This window comes from Cottoperca gobio, chromosome 19 (assembly GCF_900634415.1).
Source record: "Cottoperca gobio chromosome 19, fCotGob3.1, whole genome shotgun sequence".
NCBI lineage: Eukaryota > Metazoa > Chordata > Actinopteri > Perciformes > Bovichtidae > Cottoperca > Cottoperca gobio.
In genome coordinates this window covers 17,219,201-17,240,525 of record NC_041373.1, presented here as the reverse complement: position 1 = coordinate 17,240,525, position 21,325 = coordinate 17,219,201, and the positions used below count along the sequence as shown (strand labels likewise).

General features: G+C 43.3%; 1 protein-coding gene across 1 annotated transcript in view; it reads left to right on the top strand.

Annotated features, from left to right (window-relative positions):
* Window positions 1-20,396, top strand: part of shisa9a (shisa family member 9a) — a 47,799-nt gene extending 27,403 nt beyond the window's left edge. Inside the window, exons 3-4 of the mRNA XM_029456099.1 lie at window positions 4,370-4,549; window positions 12,017-20,396. Of these exons, the coding sequence (XP_029311959.1) occupies window positions 4,370-4,549; window positions 12,017-13,002 (1,166 nt within the window). The 3' untranslated portion in view covers window positions 13,003-20,396. The remainder of the gene's footprint in view (window positions 1-4,369; window positions 4,550-12,016) is intronic.
* Window positions 20,397-21,325: the final 929 nt, after the last annotated feature.

The window sequence follows — 21,325 nt, the reverse complement described above, 5'->3', positions numbered from 1 at the left end:
TCTTTTTTCTTTGAACCTGAAATAATTACAGCACTCTGTAAGCAAAGAGAACCACAGGAGAAAAGATTGTGCATTGTTTGTCAGAGAGAGAACTGTGGGACAGTGTGATTCACAGGGAGCAGCAGTTCACAGCATTAATCCTTGTCCTGGATCTTATACACGAGCAATAGAGATAAATTGGCAAAGAATGTTTCTAAAGGGACAATTAGCAGCAAGTCCAATACATCCACAAGCACATCTATTGTAAGCACAATTTGTAACCCGAGCAGCTACTTATTGCAAATTCTTGTATGAATCACTGTTCTTACTTCGTGAGGTGTTGAATTGCTTTTTAATTTTTTTTTTTTTTTTAAATTGCTTGGAAAATGGATGACAGTCTTTCTAACAGGTGCTGGATAAAGCGGCGGGTTTTTAGGGCAAAATCTGGACTAGAACGCTTGTTTACTGTAATCTTTTTAATTATTTTTCATTGCAATGCTTCACGGAGAAGTTGCAGCAGCATGGCAGCGTAATGAACAGTGTACACACTCCACTTCTGTCATTTGAAGGTGCAACCCTGTGTCTTACAAAATTACATTCCAATACAACAAGACGGAAACAGTTGCAGAGTGTTGCAGAGATATCTACTGACATTAGCATGCTAACAGCTAGCTCCGCCCCGTCCAGTCCTGTAATACCACTTGTTCCTCTAGAGGTGATAGTGAGTCACTGCAGCTCCACTCTGTCTCAGTACAGAGAGAGAAGAAGTACAGCTGCTGGACTCGCTTGTAAATGTTACAGCCACGTGTCGGTTTTATACTTTGTTTATTGGAGTACATTCAAAGTGGCAGAAACGAGACCCGCGCCACCTCTCCTCGTCCTCACAGCTGACAGGAGGCTGTTTCTCTGAGCGTACATCTGTCGGTAGCTTGAGTTCAGACGCAGCACCGGGGAACTGCAGACTCCCTGTTGCTGCCGGTACACAGGTCCAGCAGCCCGCTGTGACACCCGCCTGGGACTTGTTCTGGCTGAGCTCAAGTCTCTCCGGCCGCTGACTGAGCTCCGTCTGACGCAGACGGCTGCCGAGTGCCGGCTACCGGCTCTGCCGACCTCTCTCGTCCCCGGCGGGCTGCTCTCCTGGCTGCGCCGTCACCATGACAATAACTATGGCAAACTATTACAACTGAAATATGAACATTAGAGAATGTGTGGACCCAGTTTGGAGGTGAAATACTGCCCTCTATACCTTTGGAGCAGGTGACTCGGAGTTGCACATTGAACCTTTAATGTTTCATTAAAATAAGTCAATGTTACTTTATTTGGTTTCACACGGGACACAAACACAGATCTCCTGGGAGAAAGTCTCTACCACTCCAACCTCCACTGACTTTTATTAGAGACACATCTGTGATTCGTCAAAACAAACGTTGTTTCCCTCAAAACATAGGGACGTGTTGTTGTATGGGAATGTCATTTTTAGGAGACCAGGCTGGTTCTTCAATCCTCTCATTCAACTTTGTGCCAGAAAGCGAACGTCCCAAAATGTCCAACTATGACTTTAAGCCAGAAGGCTCCTCAGTTGTAACCACATGTTCATCTGTAGCTCAGCGAAGCTGTAATTTGAATTGCTAGCTTGTATCTACCTCAGCCAACAACCAGCCAGCTTGGCAGGAACAAACATAAGTCCAGTTAACACATTGGTTTTGTAGTTTTCTTTGGGTGACTGTGCCTTTTATATTAGAGTGGTCGTCCACCGGTCGGAGGGTCGGAGGGTCGGTGGTTCGATCTCCAGTCCTGCAGTCAGCATGTCGAAGTGTCCTTGGGCAAGATACTGAACCACGATGGCCAACGGTGTGTGAGTGTGTGTGAATGGTTATCACTACTGACGAGCTGATGTGCACCTTGTATGGTGGCCTCTGACTCCGTGTGAATGCTGACATGTGTTGTGAAGCACTTTGAGTGATCGTAAAGATTGGAAAAAGCGCTTTATAAATGCATCCATTTACCATTTAACATTGATTTGTCAACATCATAAAGCATTACGATTCAGTATACAGTACACATGTACGGTAGTCTCTTTTCCATGTACATGTTTGAGTGCCTGAAAACCAGGAGGTGCAGCAGTTCTTTGGTAGGATGTTCCGTTTCACAATCGTGCTCTGAAACCCGACAAAATCCACTATGAAATGAGAAGATTGGTGACCTCGTGCCAGCCATTTTGGCGTCCTATGATAAAGCGAAGCAGAGGACCGGCTTTCATCGCAGCTGTGGTGAATGAAGATTCTATTAGGTGCATGAAAGAGAAGGGCTTCAGCATGATCGTGAATCAATGGCGTCTCCATTGATGTCGCCTTTTGTAAACCAGATGTCTGTATGACGTTACATCACATGTGTCCCTTTCACCAAGGGACATTTCATCCCGATGGGGAATCTTGTCTCTTGTTCTTTCTTCTGCGCGGGTTAGGTAAGTGATTCATTAGCAACAACACAACTGGCTTTGGATCGACAGCTGTGCAGGTTTACCGGCCTTTGAACGCACCTCGTGGCTCAACAATGCACCGCTGAGATGAAAGGGAGGAAATACATAGTGTGGGACTGACATGACTTCCTTTGCTGTTTGCTGTGGAACAAACAAAAAGCCAATCTGTGTGAGCACCTATGAGAGGGCTGTAAGGAAGAGGAGGGGACGAAGAGATTGTATTTATAGGTCTGTGTTGAGACTGTCCATCTTTTACTGTCCGTCTTTATTCTTGTGCTTTCTGCCTGAACGATTTTGTCTGGCTCCCTCTGAGCTCCACACGCCTCCTTTGTTTCCCTGGCAGCCATTTTTTTTTTTACTTTCCTTCTCCCTCTCTTCATTTTTTATGCATCCCCTTCCCTCTCCATTTCACTTTTCTCCCACTTGTTCCCCCCCCCCCCCCCGCTCTGCATCTCTCAACTTGTTCTTACTTCTCAAATGATCCAGTGGCAGTATTTGGGGCTTTTAACAGAATGTGTTCACTTAGCAAAGGTATCTTCGCCTTTAGAAACAGGAATTTACAATTATCCGTCAGCGCAGCGAGAGAACAATGCTGAAGAAGAGTGTCCTTGGAAGTCGTCTGTGCTTTAAAGTCAGATCTGTGCAGTGTTGCAACACTTATTCCTCACTGTATGTGCTGCAAATATGAAGACTTGTGCGTTCAACACACCTTCGAAATTTAATTATCGCTTATTAAATGAAAGGGAATACATTAGCACATTTTGCTTCCAGGATAATGTATTTAATATAAGACTTCCTGCACCGTGAGCAGGCGACGAAAGTTAATTCCTTTTAAAGCAGCAACAGGCAACTTCACATACTAACAGAAAGTAGTGACAGAAACAAGTGGAAAGATTAGTAGCTCCACATTGAGTAATCTGTAACACCTTAACCCACTACTGTTAGATATAATAAATAAATGATCCTTGAATCCTTAAAAAGGTTCAAGTTGCCCGGGAATCTGTGAACAATGCAGACGGTTCAACAAGTAGCTCCATCACACACTTTCATCCCCGATTACAGCACCGGGGCCCGATTGTCGAGCGTTTAACATTTGCAGCTTTGAGTGCAGAAGATCGTGCAAACGTTAAAATGGACGAAATGGCTGCATGTGACAGATATTTCTCCCCCGCCACGGCGGTGGAATTAACCTCAGGTCAGCACTAAAAGATGGTCGGATGGTTCCCTGAGAACGACTCGTAAGAAATGCTGTCGAGAGGATATGCTGAAAAACAGAGGATCAGAAAATGTTGTCTAGTTCAAAAAAAAAAAAAGTACACACACATTATCTTACAAATATGAAAGATTGATGATGAATTTGATGTTTTTAAAATCAAACTTCCTTTATGGTAAGAAATCCTTTGAATCCCGGAAAAAATATTTGATATATTCCTTTGAATTTATCATTTAAAATTTCAAACAGAACCCGATGTTGAGACAATTCTTGTTGCTTTTAACCTTCCATATTTAGGCTGAGAAGTCAAATGCACAGCAATATACTGAAATCTGTATTCTGCTACAATAATACTGACGGAAATGTAGTGGCATACATGGTCCAGTTAGTGGTAAAGCCTCATGTAATAGACAGCAGATGCAGCTTATCAGTGTGCACATACACTCTCTGGATTCTGTCCAAATGTGCATTAGGCAGCATGACATATAATAGGCTGCAGCTGTAGAAAGATGGCCAGAGTCCACGGTGCTGACGTGAATGGATGTTAAGAGATGTCGAGGACGGGCAGATAAAGCGGCAGATCTTACAGTATAACAAGAGGGGAGGGAGGGGGGGGGGGGGGGTGTTATGTAAGTGCATGTGGAGCTTTAACCTGTCAACGACTCTAACCTTGTGCTGTCATGTGTCCTTGCCCACAGAGGGTGGTCAGATCAACAACAATGTGGGAGCGGGCTCAAACATGGGTCAGCAGCACCCTTACCCCGCCCTCAACCAGCTGGCTCATGTCTACGAGCAGCAGCAGCAGCAGCAGCAGCAGCAGCAGCAGCAGCAGCAGCAGAACAAGGATCTCAACAAGTACGCCTCCCTGAAGGCTGTGGGTGAGTGTCTGTCATGTTGCCTTATTATCTTTTAATTTAACACCAGCTGAAGAACAGTTACAGCGTGAGATGGGCCGTGTACTTTATGTTCTGCTATTGTTTTTTTTGTGTTTGTTTTAAACGGCTCGTTGCTGCTGGCTCTGACTGAAGCAGTGTTGGGATGTTTCATCATCACAATGAATGTTGGGGCTTCCCCTTATTCTGGTCAGCGGAGTCACTGTAGACCATATACACCGTCTGTCCGCAGCTGATCTCTCGTACTACTGGACTCTTTAGTCGAATACCTTTTGTGCACATTTGTGACTGTATGCTCAAGGACCTCTCACGGTTGCAGTGATTCACAATGTTTGAAAAAACTATTTTAGTGACTGTTTCATAGCGTCATTGACCCCTGACTTCCCTTAACCGGCCGGTAGAGGCCGCAGTAAAAACAAAAAGGCATTTCTGGCAATCGGTGAGGCTGAAAACAAGCCTGGCCTCGTCTGCTGCAGGACACATTTTGGCTTTTTGTCTTGACGTCCATAGAAAAGAATAGTCTCATTTATAGTCAGAGCATCTGCAGCTTATCTCCATAGATGAATAAATCCCAGTTTCTTCGCCGCCATCGAGTGAGCTTCAACTCTTCTTTGTTTGGGAGGAGACACAAACACACCTGCAGGAGATGTTTCTAGTTGTTATTATAGTTAAGTGGACGTTTTGTGATCCAAACACAAAAGAAGGATTTCTTTCTAGCGGTCTCCAGCAGTCCTGCAGGCAGATCCGACAGGTGTTATTGATTGCACCACCAAAAATGGACGCGCTGTAAACCAGAAGCAGCCTGCTGATCAAGCTGTTTGACAGCTTAATGCCACCAAACTCAATGAGCTCAGTTGCAGCTGATTTGAATGCGCCTCACCGAGCCCTTCTGCTATTGGCAGCGGCATCACTATTTCATAACCTGAATTAATTGGAGATTGACTTGTGAATTCTTCAGCTGGTGTGTGTCAGCTTGTTTATGCGAGACAGGTACCCTGGCCTCACTTGAATTTAGCCCATTCACACCAGATATCATCCACAAACACATCTCCACGTCTGCACAAACAGCTGCAAGATGCCATTCGTCTGTATTTATTAGAAAATAATCAGCTGGTCTTTGAAGTGCCTTTCCCTTCATGCCAAGCAGCAGAGTAAAAAATATTTGATTCCGATGACAAATGTAGGTGTGAATATTCTCTGTGTTGTAAATCTAAATGTTACTCCGTGCACCACACGGCACGCAGAGGGCCGTGACTCATCCCCAGACATGTTACAGTAATAGATTTACCCTGCTTGTTTATGAGGAGCTTTGTGCCGTGGAACCAAGACGATGCTGTGTAATTATTGTAGCAGTTTATTTCACAGCCAGCAACATTTAAAAACAGAGAAACAGATGAATAATAAAAAGGTGGACAAAGTCATGTTTGAGTTTGAAAGGAGAGACACCGTGCAAGGACACCGATACAAATGGCGATTAACGGCGTCATCCTGAGCCCTGGACCCTGGCGTCTGTTGTCATGTTGTGTGCCGGTGTATTTTTGTTCATTCCCAGATAACAGGGCAAATATAGACATCACACAATAGATATTTTTGAGCTACAGCTGTGTTTGATTGCAGAAAATTGTTCATTTATCTGAAATGCCAACAGAACAAAATTTCCGTCTCTGATGTTAGGCTACAGCTTTCCTTTCATCTCAAGCGCACATAAAAACCAACAGATGGATGCAGCACATGCTCTGGGGATTGAGGACGGCAACCTGACTCTCGGGAAAATGGATGAGGCAGGTTGATGGGAAAAGGGAACAAGGAAGAGGCTAATTCAAGCTAAACGACTGCAGTTTGTTAAATATTACAAATCTAGAGAACAGTATTCAGCGGAGGCAATGTGTGCTGCTCAAAACCATTGTTTCTAAATGTATAGAGTCTGCGATTCAAACCGGGAGAAACAAACTATAGAGAGAAATGTGCGTCGTGGATTAAAAATGTTCCAGATATTATTTTAAGCCAAATAAGAAAAACACATTTAAATGGTTAAAAACATCTTAAAATGACATTAGTCCTCCCCCCTTTATTAAAGAAAGCTTGTAATTTATCCTAAAAAACAACAAAACGAAACAATTAGCAAGATAAAGGGGAAGTATCTTTTTGAATAACTCATACATAATTCATTCCCCAACACCCAATCAGACTGCAACTCTTTACAAAACAGTCGCTTTCATTGCAAAGACACAGCAGCAACTAATGTTTTACAAAAGACGTCAAGCCAGTGATGAGACTGCGACATTCTTCCAAATGAATGCCGTTATCGTCTTCATATAAAGAAGCTGCGTTCTCCCACACACCTGGCTCTGCTTCTTTGTGTTTGATGGTGACCCTCATCAAGAACACTTCACTTAACAGCTGCCAGCTGTGTCTCATTATTGCATTTCAGCACATAATGCACTTAAGAGCCTGAAATCCCCTTTTTATATTTATTGACGTAATCGTTTTTTTATCAATAATTGATGAATCAAACACCAAGAATCGGAATAGAAATCAGATATTCCCACCCATAGTACCATCTTTTTCTGTTCTCATGAACACAGAAATAATTTCTCAGAACATTCTTTGACAGACTACATGTTCACTGTGACTGATTACTATTCTGCAGCGGCGTTAACTCTGCAAGCTGGTTTGTATAAACGTACCGACATGTTCTGAAAGCAGTGACTGCCCCTCCAGGCATCAAATCAATCTAAAAAAGCTGTGCTAGGCTCTGAGAAATGGCTGGAAGTAGTATGAAGCTTTTTGTACTTGTGGCGTTAAACAAGGCGCTCTTTTTGCGAAGAGTGCGAAGGACCCGGAAGCGATGCAGAAATGACGTTCAAACCTTTCAGCTAGCCTCACAATTATCTTTGCTTCCTTCTCTTCAACTCCTCTCCGACCCACTTTCTCCTCTCTGCTGCTTTATATCTGAAATGGCCTTCGTTCTTCCGTCACCACTTATCCTGGAACATTTTTCTCCCGTTTGCTCTTCGAACCATTAATGTCTCGGCTTGTTTTTCTCTCCCTCATCTTTTTTCCTCCAGTCCTTCGCTTGTCTCTCCTCCTCTGCCCCCTTCATTTCCTCTCACCTTTTCTCCTCCTGCTCCCTCCCTCCCAGCTCGCTCTATTTCCAATCTCTTTCATATCGGCGCCTTTATCATCCGCTTCCTGCCCTCTAGTCTGCATTTCCCCCTCACCTTTTCTCTTTTTTTTTGTCTCAACCTCCCACACAAACCATCTTCTCTTCACCCCCTGATCCGCCCCCCGCCCCTTCCTCAATCCATCAAGCTCCATATCGCTCCTTAAAGAATCATTGGGCTTCTAATCTTGATCCTCCGTTATAGATGCTCATATATGATTCCATTTCTGTAATTGAAGGGAGGCCTCGCGTCCCCATCAGGCTCAGGCTCACACTTGACTGACAGATTTCCATTCCACAAGTGGTATTCAAAGAGGCTCCTATGAAATGATTGGAAACCTGTCCAGAGATATACAGCACAGGAGCCTGGGATTCCAGGAGGCAAGCTGCCAATCCACACAAGCTGTGAAAAATGTGTGTGTGCAGTGAGAGAGGGAGAGGGAGGAAGACTAAATGACAGCAAACAAACCCAAAATGCCAGCGGTGGCTCTTTCAAAAGTCACTTTTGTGTGAGCTCCGCTAATCTTGAGCAACATAAATGGACTTTGCTTCCCTTTGCTTCTGCTCAGCTTCACAGTCTGGTGTTCTCTCCGCCTGTTGACCCCATGAGAAACTAAGTCTAAGATCAACAACATTTTCCCAACTACTTCCAATCGCCTTTTTTCTGTTGCTTTAATTGCCACTTTTCCATTGGTCCGGCTGATAAGCCACAGTTCTGTTCTGTCAATCAATAGCCCTCTCCACTGTCCCCCTGTGCATCTACATAAGGTCACTTTATTGAATTCTAACTGCAGCTAAGGCAAGAACTAGCGAACAAAGGTCCCTGGATGCAGACCTGTAACTCAGCCCAGAGGAGGATGCAGTCTTCTGCAGGAACAAACAACCAATTATGCCCAATGTCTAATGCACGCTAAATCTAAAAACAGCCATAACACCCTGAAGAGACGTCCGTGTTTCTACAGGCCTCTTGATAAGATTCTCATGGGTAGTCTGCGAAGTAAATCTTCATTCTCTCAAACTGGAAGCTTCCCAGTACAGTCTGACGGCTACTGGGGACGGGTGGAACTACTGTAGAGAAGGAAACTATCACTCGTCAAAACACAACTTCAGACTTCCACAAACCCCACCTGCTGCTTATTGCAGTGTTTTGTATGCAGGACTCCATTTTCAAAAGATCTTTATCGGTGTGAAATTATTAAAAAATATAACAAATGTTGAGAACATGTAGATTAAAAACATATATCATCACACCTCAGCTATCGTTTAATCTCCTATAAGCTCTTTACATGCAAATGAGTTTCTAAAATGGAACACGGAGGCAGAAAGTTTCAGCCTTTTTTTATTTCTTGATTTGATGCAACATGGGTATGCTTATGCTAGCATGGGAACATGACCTCATTGACAAAGTCAACAAGCAGTTATGTTTTCCACCTTAGTTTGGCGTGTTAGATGTGTAGAAAAGACTTTTGCTGATTGGAACTAAACACAAAATACAGCTGAGGCTAATGGAACAGAGTTAAATGTTGACCCACTGAAGAAAAAAAGTCAGACGATCACCAAAGTCGTGAGGACACATCGTCCGGACACCGTGGATATTTGTACCAAATTTCATAGCAATCCATCCTGTAGTTCCAGAGATATTTCACTGAAAACCAAAAATGTCAACTTCCTGGTGGCACTAAAGGAAAAGTCAGTTGGGCACCATTAATGACTGGCAACCCATCCGATAATTGTTGAAATATTTCCACAGCGACATTGTCATTCTTAGCGTAACGGCGCTCAAGTGTTTGAAACTAGACGATGTCACGTTCTCCAGCTTTGTCTTTGCCTCACATTACTGTATTTCCACAGTGGACATAGCAGCAGATCTCCTACAGAGAGCCGGGTTCAGACTACATCCCACATCCCCCCCACAACATGGAATATCTTTATATTAAGAGCATTTTCCTGCCAAACAATACAACTATCTTGATGTTAAGAGTTCATTTTCCAGAGTGAAAGAGCCTCACAGACAGCATTTACCTAATCCTAAAACAATAAAGGTCCCAGACTAATGGATGTTTCTGAGTAGGGTGGCAGCACTATGACAGGGAGATCCACCCATTTACAGAAAATACTAAAACATGTCAGGAATATATTAGGTTTGGTCCTTGCAAATACATATTTAAAATTGTAAAAAGAGGTTTTTAAGACTAATAAACTCTTGGAAGTAGACAATGACGATGGCTAATAAAGAGCAGATTGACAGTCTGGTCTAACACTAATGATGTCCTTTTGTCGTTGGCACTTGGGGACTTAAGAGAAGCAGTGCTTGATTTTCTGACGCATAATGCATGTTAGTCTCTGTGGCATACAGCGTTGTTTTCCGTTTCCACTCACGTACGCCGCTGGATGTGAGCAGCGTCGATCCGACTGCCGGCGGATTGATTCACCTGTCGCCTGAGCAGGTTTGATCCCCTGGGGCGGTCTAGCGGCCTCTCTGCGTCCCCCCCTCCTCCTCACAAACACCTCTGCTTTCCCTTCACTCGCTTCTCTCCCATTTCACAGAGTGATAACGTAGATTTATAGTTACAGCGGTAAAGCAAACTCGCTGAGTGTGTTAACTTTATCTTCAAGGACGCGGAGGCAACAAGGGCGAAAGAGAAATGACTCGACTGTGAACGTGAATTCGACAGGAAAAAAAGGTCACGTTTCTCAGTGATAAGAAAGACTGTAGCTTGGTGACAGTGACTGACAGAGGGAGGAATAAATCTGAGGCTTTAAACCTGACTGCTCCAAGGCTAAAGAGACACACACAAAGACACAGAAGATATATGAAGATGCTTCCACCAACACAGAGCACAGGGACGCTTGGTAGATAGAAGCTGGTGTGACTTTGTATGTGCATGCATGTATATAATGTATATTTATACTGTATATACACACACACATATTTCCTCACACTCTTTTTCCCATTTCACTTGGCTTTTTTCGGCAACTTTCTGTGCTGTGTATGCAACTTGACTTGATTAAGCAACCCCTCAAGGAATGATGCTCAGGAGGCTTGTGTCTTTGTTTGTGCTGCCACTTATTCTCTACAAAAGGAACAGATTATATTTGGTGGTCAGTCAAACATTTGGCTCGTCACGCTCAGATCAAGCACACTACAAATAATCAAGAATTATTTTAGCTAGTGGCTAGCGGCTTGTTTACCAAATGCAGTACTTGTTATATGATCGATTTAGCACTGTCGCCTCATACAGGGTGCATTTTAATAGGAATTCTAACTCCAAAAATGACGTAGTCACTCGCAATATTTAGCTACTGACAGAGAGCAGCCGTGAACCAATGAACCAACATGCTTGATATATGGCAAGTGGAGTCGTACGCCGTACAAACCCTGTTACACATTCACAAAAAACAGTACTCCCCTTTGCTTTATTATATGTGGAAAGGGAAATAACATCCTCGCACTCAATGTTTTTGAGCTACAGTTGTACAAAGGACATGCTACCATGTTGGAAGACTGACCACTATAGTGTAATGGTTTTTATGCCACTGGTTTGTAAAAAGAAAAAAATGTCAAATGCTGCGTGCACAAAACCAGATCCATAACTTTGCATCACAAAGCACTGTACCTCTGGAAATGCACTCAGGGCAGTCAACAAGGTCTACTTGACATCTTCTTCCTTATTATAGTCTGTGTCAAAAGGGGAAAAACATGCTCCATGCTCTCTTTTTGTTAATCATAGTGAACATCTTCCAACCACGCATAAATGAGATGTTTTCTTGGCTTCACAAAGGAGGAAGAGGCGAGGTGGAGGAGACGTTCAAGGTTTTCCTTTTGATTTCACTCCCCCGGTGGCACGATGGGCCTCTTTATGCAGGCGTTTACAGTAGCCTTGACACCCTGCTTGGTCAGTTACAGTAGATGAGGGCTGACTAACAAAGTATATTTGGGGTTTGTTATATGATCTTTTCAGATTGTGGGAGTAAAAGGGGATGGGATGTTTTCTATCCAAACTTCTGCCAGTGTGCAGCTGATCTGCAAACTGCTGAAAGTCTTATTTCATGAGTCACTCTCGTATATAACAGTTTTATTTTCATTCTGTTCCAGAGTAGCAAAACAAACACACTGAGGATATTGTTTTTTCACAACCGACAGTCTACAAACAGCCAAATTGGAGAAAGCAAATTCATTTAGATTTCAACATTTAATCCAATATTTCAAGTGTGTTCTTTAGCAGCTCTTATATGTCCACTTAATATTTTCATTAACTTTCTGTTTCTCTCTCTCCCTCTCCTGTAAGCTGCCAAGTACAATGGTGAAGTCTACAACAAGCGTCGGCTAATGGTGGAGCTGCCATCGAAGGGCGGGCTTCCTCTCCAACCCATGGGCAACTCCAGACCCTCCATGGGCAATTCCAGACCCTCCATGGGCAACATGTTGTCGATGACTCCTCCGATGACCAACAACCCCATGGCTTCTCACCAAATGGCCTCCAATTCCATGAACCCAACCATGAACCAGATGACCTCCATGACCCCAATGACGTCTATGATGCCCATGACCTCTATGACTCCCATGACCTCCCTCAGCCAAATGACCTCCATGACTCCTATGACCTCCATGACTCCTATGACCTCCATGAATCCTATGACCTCCATGAATCCTATGACCTCCATGACCCCTATGAACACCATGACCTCCCTGGGTCCACTGACTCCTGAGCCAGTGGCCACCTATGTCACTGAGATGCCTACTATCTCTTCCATCTCAACCCTCCCAACAGAACGGCACATAGCAGGTGTCGGAGGAGGGGGACTCAAGCCGAATGGCCAGAAACACAAAGGCATCCATGGTCACATGGGCCACAGCTCTCACAGCTCTCACAGCTCTCACACTCACAGTCATGGTCACAGCCACAGTAGCAGGCCGCCAGGACTTGGGGCTACCTCCCTGGCACACATGGCAGGGACCATGCCAGGTGGCATGTCCCTGGGCATGTCCAGGGCTGCAGAGACCGCCATTGGCCCAGGCTCGGCTACAATGGGCCGCCCAATGGCGTACAGTTCCAACACAATCGCGGCTGGGCATACGATGGGGCTGGGGCTGAAGGCCTGGGATGGGACTGAGACTGTGGGACGGAGGAAGACCTATGGGCACAAGAGGCCTCAGTGTACCGTGCTTGAGCCCAATCAGCTTCGAAGCACCAGAGGCCAAAGCCACAGTCAACACTTCCTCCCCACACAGCCATACTTTGTGACCAACAGCAAGACAGAAGTGACTGTGTGAGTGAGGAAGAAAGGGAAAAAAAGAGGGGGAAAAGATGCATGTGGAGTGGTGGCACAAGTAATCACCGAGTGGAGACACCAACCCCCTGCGTTGGTCAAAGGTGCAGATCTGTGTGTGTGTTTGTGTGGCTCGTTGGTATACTGGTGAATGTGGTGGGACAGTGAGTGGTCACCAATCAAATCACTGGACAGACCTTTGTTGCCAAATGGATGGCATCCAAGTTGGTGGCATCTGTAACCATAACTTCGAAGAGCCTACAGAGCGGCGATGTATGTACTTTTGTGGGGATATTAGAGTGTTGTCTCAGAGCCAATATCTACTCGGTTATATCTACAGTGCAACTACACACAGATGTTAAAGTGGACAACCGCTAATAAAATGGATTGGCTTTACGAACCAAACCTGAGAAGCAATATAAGGGATTAAGTGTAAAGCACTGAAGCATCACGGGAAAGAAGAAAAACAGCAAGTTTACCCTCAAACCTCACAACTAGAGTTCTGCTCATCTGCCCAACAAAGCGTCGAATGGTTTAGAAGAAAAAACATTCCCTTATGATTCACCCCACAAATCTCCTGAGGGCTTTGAAACAGACATGATAAGGGTGCTGGGCTTTGGACTGCACACATGCAGGGCTTTGTACTGTTGCTATTCAGAAGCGCCTTCATAAGATCTACAGTTGAAGGTCGCCCTTTTCCACAAGGCTCCAGCACAGAGAATGAAGGCTGTCACACTGGCATTGTTCTGTTCTGTTCTCGGCTGTGTGGTGACAGCTGGTCCAGAGGAGGGATAAGGAGGCAGGGAGGCAGCATCTGGATGGTGCTGCAGCTAGCAGAGGCTCCACGGAGCATGATTCTCGTACACACACATATTCATGCACACACATATTTTTTCACAAACATACAGAAACATATCCTGCAGAAATACCAGGGTTTTCAAAGAGTGATACCAATCATTTCAGAATTAAGGAACAGATGGCTGATATTTAGTTTAATTTGTGCATATGTGTTATCTTTAAATTTGACAGTTTTCATTTCAAACACTCAACGCTTCCCCAAAATTATATTCTTATCAGTGAATTTGAACCATCACAGTACTATGAAACTCGAGAAGAATTTAACTTTCAGAAATGGCAGCTAAGTCGGAACGAACCACCTTATCCATTCAATGACGGTGCAGTTTTGGATCCATTAATACTTTTGAATTAGAAAACTACAAGAGGGTTGCACAAATACAGGAACAGTTTTGTGAAATACATGTATTTTCTTTCTTGCTAATAGTTAGATAAGCAGATTGATAACAATGCATGCTGAATAGGTTGTCAGGCAAAATAAATCTGAACAATAAATACATAAATAGTGTAAAAAGTTGTAATTGTTGGAGTTGGAAGTGGCCAAAATGACTAAAAGTATGTTTTATGTATGTAATAGTTTAAGCGAACACAGACCACACATACAATATGGGTCAATTGAGCAACTATATGCCAAACATATTTCATTAGGTGGACCAAAAGTAAACTTTTATCTCTGCACACATTATGCATAGTATGTTACACTTCACTAGTTATAGACAAAAGCAATAATCAACTGTGAAAAGAATAAAAACACAACATTACTTGTAATAGAAGACACTGCCACAAGAAACTAGGCTTGATTAGATCACTCACTGTACTCGAGCTCTAGCTGAAGAGAAAACTTCACAACCAGCTAAAAAGAAAATCTGAGTTACATGACTCAAATATTTTTAAAAAAACAACGTAAAATCCTTAAGTCTGACAAATAGGCCAACTCTTCTCAGGCCTTCTGTGAGCCTGTTTACTTGTTTTGTAATGATGTGGGATTTATTAGCAGCTGCAGCCACAGTTATCATTTTGACTTTGCCATCTAAAGTGGTGTATCCACCTCTAAGCTTCTTTTACTTGCGATTAAGATGCATTTTAAAGAGATCACATTGTAATCAGACAAGGTTTAGTCCAATTAAAATAGAAAAAGACAGCGTGAGGACAGATTATGGTTGGATTGCTGAAAACATGTCAGAGAAGTCTTTGCAGACATGTTTTGGACAAAGCACAAACAAACAAAAAAAGGTGCAGATTGGCAATTTTAAAGCATGTAAATATAAGAAAAGTGCACGACAATCTGTTGAGAAAATAAGATTTCGGTGTGACACATTTTATTGGCAGCTCCAGCAGAGCTACACTCAGTTTGGGTACGCTGTGTATCCAGACTGCATGTAGATGTGAGGTACAAAGGGGGGGGGGCTAATATTACAGCTTCTGAATCAAAAGATGAATCAGCTAAGCCAGTTGAGCGTAAGATAAGAGGGACTACAGGAGGGAATGTTTTTCCCTCACACTGTGGAACCTCCTGCTGCCTCGAGGGTCACATGACTTGAAAACCTGAGACCAAATTGAAAGCACGGAACAGGATTTAAGTCATCAGAGCATTAAAATGTGTCACCCATACAGTCACACCTTACACATGCACACTCCCACACACATTACAGGGTGGACTCTGCTTTTCCTTGTGCTCCCACAGTGCCGAGCGGCAGGCATCATCGCAGCGTGGAGACGAGAGTGTCAGTACTGTAACTACGCCTGTTGTACATGAAAGACTGTGAAACTCCAGACCTTGGCCCTTTGTAGCGATAACTGATATTATGCTTTTTATATATATATATATATATAAATATACATAGCCTTTTCTCTCTTTATCTTTCTTTTTTCTTCACTTCCTTTTACCCCCTTTCTTCTTCTTTGCTCATGATTGGTTTCCCCCCCCCCCCGTGTGCATTGTTCCAGCAGGAAATATAATTGATTGATTCTATGTGCCAAAAAAATGTAATTCAGTTTGCAGCTTCGTACCATTGTGTGTCCTCTTGAACACTGCGCACATTTCACTCTTGATAACTTTTTCTACATGTGTGTGTGTGTGTGTGTGTGTGTGTGTGAATCCAACTTTTCTATATGATTACTGTCTCTGAAGAAGTCAAAACTCAAACAACAAGCCAAACAAAAGGAATCGTATATAAATGAAGTCGCAATCCCGTAAACCTGTTTGTTTCCGATGAGAATCCTGTGCAAATATTGTTGTTTTTCCCTCCACCTCGTGTTTATTTCCTCCTTTTCTTGACAGCTGGTGGTTTTGTTTGCAACAGAGTTGAGAAGCAGGTCAATGTTTGCTCAGGATGTGCATTATCGGACCCAATTGACTTAATCCAGCAAGGCGGAAATGTAGAAATATGAACCCTCCGCCATCACGTACTGCTCCATCCCTAAAGCCCATTCAGCTCTGCGAAGGCAGCCACTGGAACAATTGGTAGGCAGGCAGGGACGAGTTGGTAAACAAAACAGAAAAAAAAATCATCCCTCGCGGTAAAAGTCAAAATAAACCTGATAGAAAGCGGGGGATTGGTTGCGCTGACTAGGTCGCTGTTGATGGGGTCAGGGCCACAGATGAGTGGGTTCAGGAGGCAGTCATGACTGACATTTTTCATCAGAAGAGTCAGCCAGACAAAAAATGCAACAGCAGAGAATAAAGGACACAGGGAGTCTTCAGGCTGCTCAGTGACAGAGTGTTCATCCCTTGTTGTGGCATTCTTGTTTTTCTACATTTTGCCAACACAGTTTGGTGATGAAACGTCGTCTTTGTACTTATTATCAGCTCCCCATAATGAAAAAATACATTATTCCTTCTTCCTTCGGAGGAAGCTTGGAGGTATGGTTCGCAGACAGTTTAAGACGGGAGTTGCTGGTACAAATAAGTCTTTATTATCCCTTAACTGCTCAAGCCTTTCCAATAACTCTTTATTAAAATCATGTACAATCCTGAGAACAAAATGACTGATTAGCGCTAGCATATTCCTGGCTAGCTAGCTAGCTATGGCAGTTCACCAACTAGCCCCACAAAGAGTCTGATAGTTGATTTTTGCTTTCTGGTGTGACCAGGCGATTCGTCAAACTAGTCAACATTCCCTCGCCCGGCTCGCTGCTCTGTAGTATCAAACATCTTGCAGTATAGTGTCAGTGTTCACCTTCACCTCTTCGTGTCTTACTACCTACTGTGACACTGCCAAACAAGTTCCAGAATGTAGGTGAGGTCTTGATTGTGCTGTGCGTGCTCCGCCTGCCATACCTCAAAGGTGTTTTTTCTGTATTATTCTTTTTCTCCATGCCTGAATGGAAGTCAAATGAAGAGTGGAGGTTCAATTGGCCTAATTATAGGAATCAGACCCAAGTAAGAGGTTGCAGCGGTTCACCGGCACATTGATCAGCAACAGAGGCTGCAGCATGAATCAGGCCAGTAGAGCATGCAGCCTCCAAGCTATGTGGGGTTATCGCTTCTGCTGGATGTGCTTTAGCCTTGGGACCTGGAGTTAATAATTAACATTATATTGTGTTTTGTTTTTTTACGGGTGCAATGCTTTGACTGAGTTTACACCCATCTTTTCAATTTGAAATCAGACCAGAGAGTCACTTTATTCAATCCAAGTCTGGGGAGGACACTTTGTGAGAGCTACATTCAGCCTGGGATCATTTGTCCCCCTTTTACTTTCATACAAAGCATCGCAGACCAGCTTCCTTGGTAACACAAGTTACCTACCTTATTCTGGCATGGTCCACACTGCTACACTGTGCTCCTTGTTACCGTCTGATCCCCACTGTGGACAGTCATATGCGTCCTCCCATACATTTCTTTTCACCCAATGGTGTAGAGCTTTACAGAAAGTACGGTACAGTTCTTGATCCCCCCACATCCCACCCATCTTTGCACAGGTGCCCCCAACTGACCAGAGTCAAGAGTCACTGTCAGTTTAGTCCTGCATCGCCCGAGCCCGGTGCTCCAGACTGCGAGCAAACCGGTTGCATGTGTGATTTTCTGTCACTGTGCGAGTTCAAATGTTACGCGATTATTGAGCAGTTGCGAATGCGTTGGGAGGTGCGAGCTCGCGGGACCGCCTTTATTCATCTACGGTCTATAGCTGATTATTTTAAGCTAGATGAGGACAGAGAGGAGGGAAAGACAACGAGAGGTTCCGTCAACTGATGATGAAAGTGCAGGTTGGGAGAGACCGACTGAGCCACTGTCATTAATCAAAACCAAAAAGGGTGCAACCAAATCATGCGTGGAAAGGTTTGTCTGGAGCCCTGCCTGAGCCCTTTCCTCTCACAGCCATGTAGCCACCACTGTGCTCACTTTGAACGTGCTCTTACTGTGTTTTGTCTTCTTCTGTCTGGATTCACATCCAATAGCAAAGTGCAAGAGTGGCAGATGAGAGATTTTGACCTTTGAAATGTCTCAAAACAAAACAGAGGAGAAGCTGGAGGACCAACTCACCTCCCTAATACTAGCTAGTACTAGAAATGACACAACTGAGGATTACACAAGCTTACACTCCCACTAGCCCACACAAGCTTCATCGAGAAGCAGAAAGTGGCAGTTAGGACCTGAAAGGGATATCAAGATGGGATTGTAGTCCAACTTCTTCCCTCTTGCTTTAGCAGAGAGAGACGCCCATTAATACAAAAAAGCAACCCCATTAGATAAGTTGTCCTGAAAAACAAGCATCCCTTTGTTCAGCAGAGCAGCCAGCCGCCGGGAGAAACCCACAAAGTGGAATATCTACAAGGAATATTCAATAAGAGACAGGAGCAGCACTGGGACCAGTGGCCAGAGGGGCTTTATTAGTTCTCACTGTAGTCTTTAATCACAGAAACCCAGAGACACGTGGAGGAAGAGATTTGTTGCTGCGACAGAGCTTCAATCCACAGTGGCTCACAAAGACAGAGAAGGGACTTAATGTCAACACTTGATCGGGAGGAAGCTTTGAATTATTGATATCGCAAAAATGTTGGCGGTGAGCGGCACGTGAGCGCTATTTGGAAAGCTGTGAATCAGAGATGGCTGTTGGCTCACACACACACACACATTTCGTGTTGTTAGAGTATTGTTACCGACTCTCAGACGTGTTTTGATCATTAATGCAGCAGCTCAGCAAATTCCCAAATCAATCACTGATTCCTCCAGACAGATGGGCCAGTACTAACATGCACTGGAACATGCATTTGTCAGCTCCTGTTGAGTATTTCTTTACACTGTGTATCCCATTAAAGCTAAATATGTGAAGCATGGATTGTTCGACGTCAGACTGAATCAGAACGAAGCAGTTTGTCTGTAAATATTCATTTATTGGTGGGGAGTCGGTGAAGAAAGCCTTTTTTTTTTCCCTTAATCACAACAGATAAAATGCAGAATACTCTCTTGTATACTCTTCATTAAAGGAAAGAAAGAGCAGCGTTCTCGTGATCAGAAGGTGGGATATGTACAGTACATCTGGACGACACTAAAGGGCTCAAACACAACATTTATACCAGGTTCTCCTCCACGCTTTTCTTTTCTATCCTTTACCGTCGCTGTTTGCTGGACTTGATAGGTTGTAAACATCACAACCTATGGAGGAGCAGCATCTGTATGATCAAAAAAAATCAATATATCACTATATTATCAAAGGGGTTTTCGTCAGCTATGTTTACGACTTTGTATAGCATCAGTCTTTACGCGCAGTGTTGTCACCAACCCGGAGCTTCTGCACATCAGAGGAGATGCAGTGTTTGTTGTCCAGTGACGCTCAACATCTGTTTTAAAAAGGGTTTTTGCTCCTATGGTGTGCTTTATATGTATAATTTCTATCCAAAAAAACCTATATTAAATATACAATATATCAATCACAGCAGATGTGAACACATACTCTGGTTATTGCACTCTGCTTTGCTCCAGAGCCACGGGATTTTTAATTACCTTTGAAGAATCGATAAGCTATTTGCGATATGACTACTAACCATTAGCGAGCATATCCTTTTATAGAATAACTCATTGATTAACTCATTTTGGTGTTAATCATGCATTACATACAAAGTTATACGAGATCCGATTTTCTATTTTTGATGTCCGGACCAGTTTGTGGTATTTATGCATACGTGTGTGTGGATACATATGGCCCCCACACCGCATATATGACTAGTAAAGCATATTTTCTATGGTAGAGCCCATCTCCCACTATTGTTTGCACAGTAACTTATAATATGCACCGTGATGCCCCATCGTTCTGTTACTGTTTACTGACTTTATAATTTGTGACATTAAGTTATGAAAAAGCTGTATTTTGGTACCGTTCAAATATTGTTAGAAAAAGAGATATAGCAGACGTTTTGTCCCAGAAATATATTACCATAGTGTTTCTATGAATGTGTCTGTTTTCCTTATTTCGGGGAGGGATGACAGGGATATTTTTGTTCTCTTTTGTTGATGATTTGCCATCTGACAGTATATCACCATTGTTCTGACTTTCTTACGTGGCAATAAAAGATGACTTCTGTAAAAAATAAAAACAGCTCTTTGCCGTCTTTTATTCTTTCTTGTTTTCTTGTCCTTTTGTCCTCAGAAAGAGATAGTTTCCCTCAGCTCTTTATCATCCTCCTCTCTGTTTCCCTGAGCTCTCTCCACTTCCCAGTTCTAACTTCTGTTAGAGCGGATTGGACTCACTTCGGAAACACGTTTATATATAGCAGCAAAGCAAAAGTTGAAACGACGTTCATAGCAGCTGCACCCTGCTTTGAGGTTGACGCCTAAATGTCTCACAGATGTCATTTCAAACAAATTCAAAATCTGTTTTTATCTGTGCTTGTACGTGAAATGTTGCTAAATTAGCACCTTTTTCTGTATTTTCTTCACAGTGAGCATTTGACAGCAAAATCCATCATTACAATTTAAAATTAACTGAAATAAAAACCCCTTCTCATCGGGTACTTAACCTGTGCAGTTAGTATTCATTGTTAGTGGCATTTAAATTGCCTACCTTGACTTCACTGTTGACACTCTCAGAGCCGTATTTGTTTTTACTTTAGTATGTACTGCAGCTGCCCTTACAAAGTATGTACTCTTGTATGCACTATGCATACAATTGGGACATCCTTATTATATTGCAACTTGAACTTTGACCCTCTTGCACATATATCGGCTGTGCAAAGGATTGTGGGTCAGAATAGCCAGAGAAGAATGCTGGCTTGCATACTGCACAAGTGGAACATCCTGGTATTTGACATACTATGAATTGGGACAGTCTTTTCATTGCATACTAAATGGTATAGTAGTATGGGTATTAGAACGCACAAATGGTTATTTCTTGCATTTTCTGACATTGGATCAGTGTAGCTTCTGGAGTGGTGAATTCTGGGACATGTAGTGTTAAACCATTATTTTAGGGCTTAAGTTAAGCTTGCCTTTATACTTTTTTGCATGTAGATGTATCAACATCACCACTTGGAGT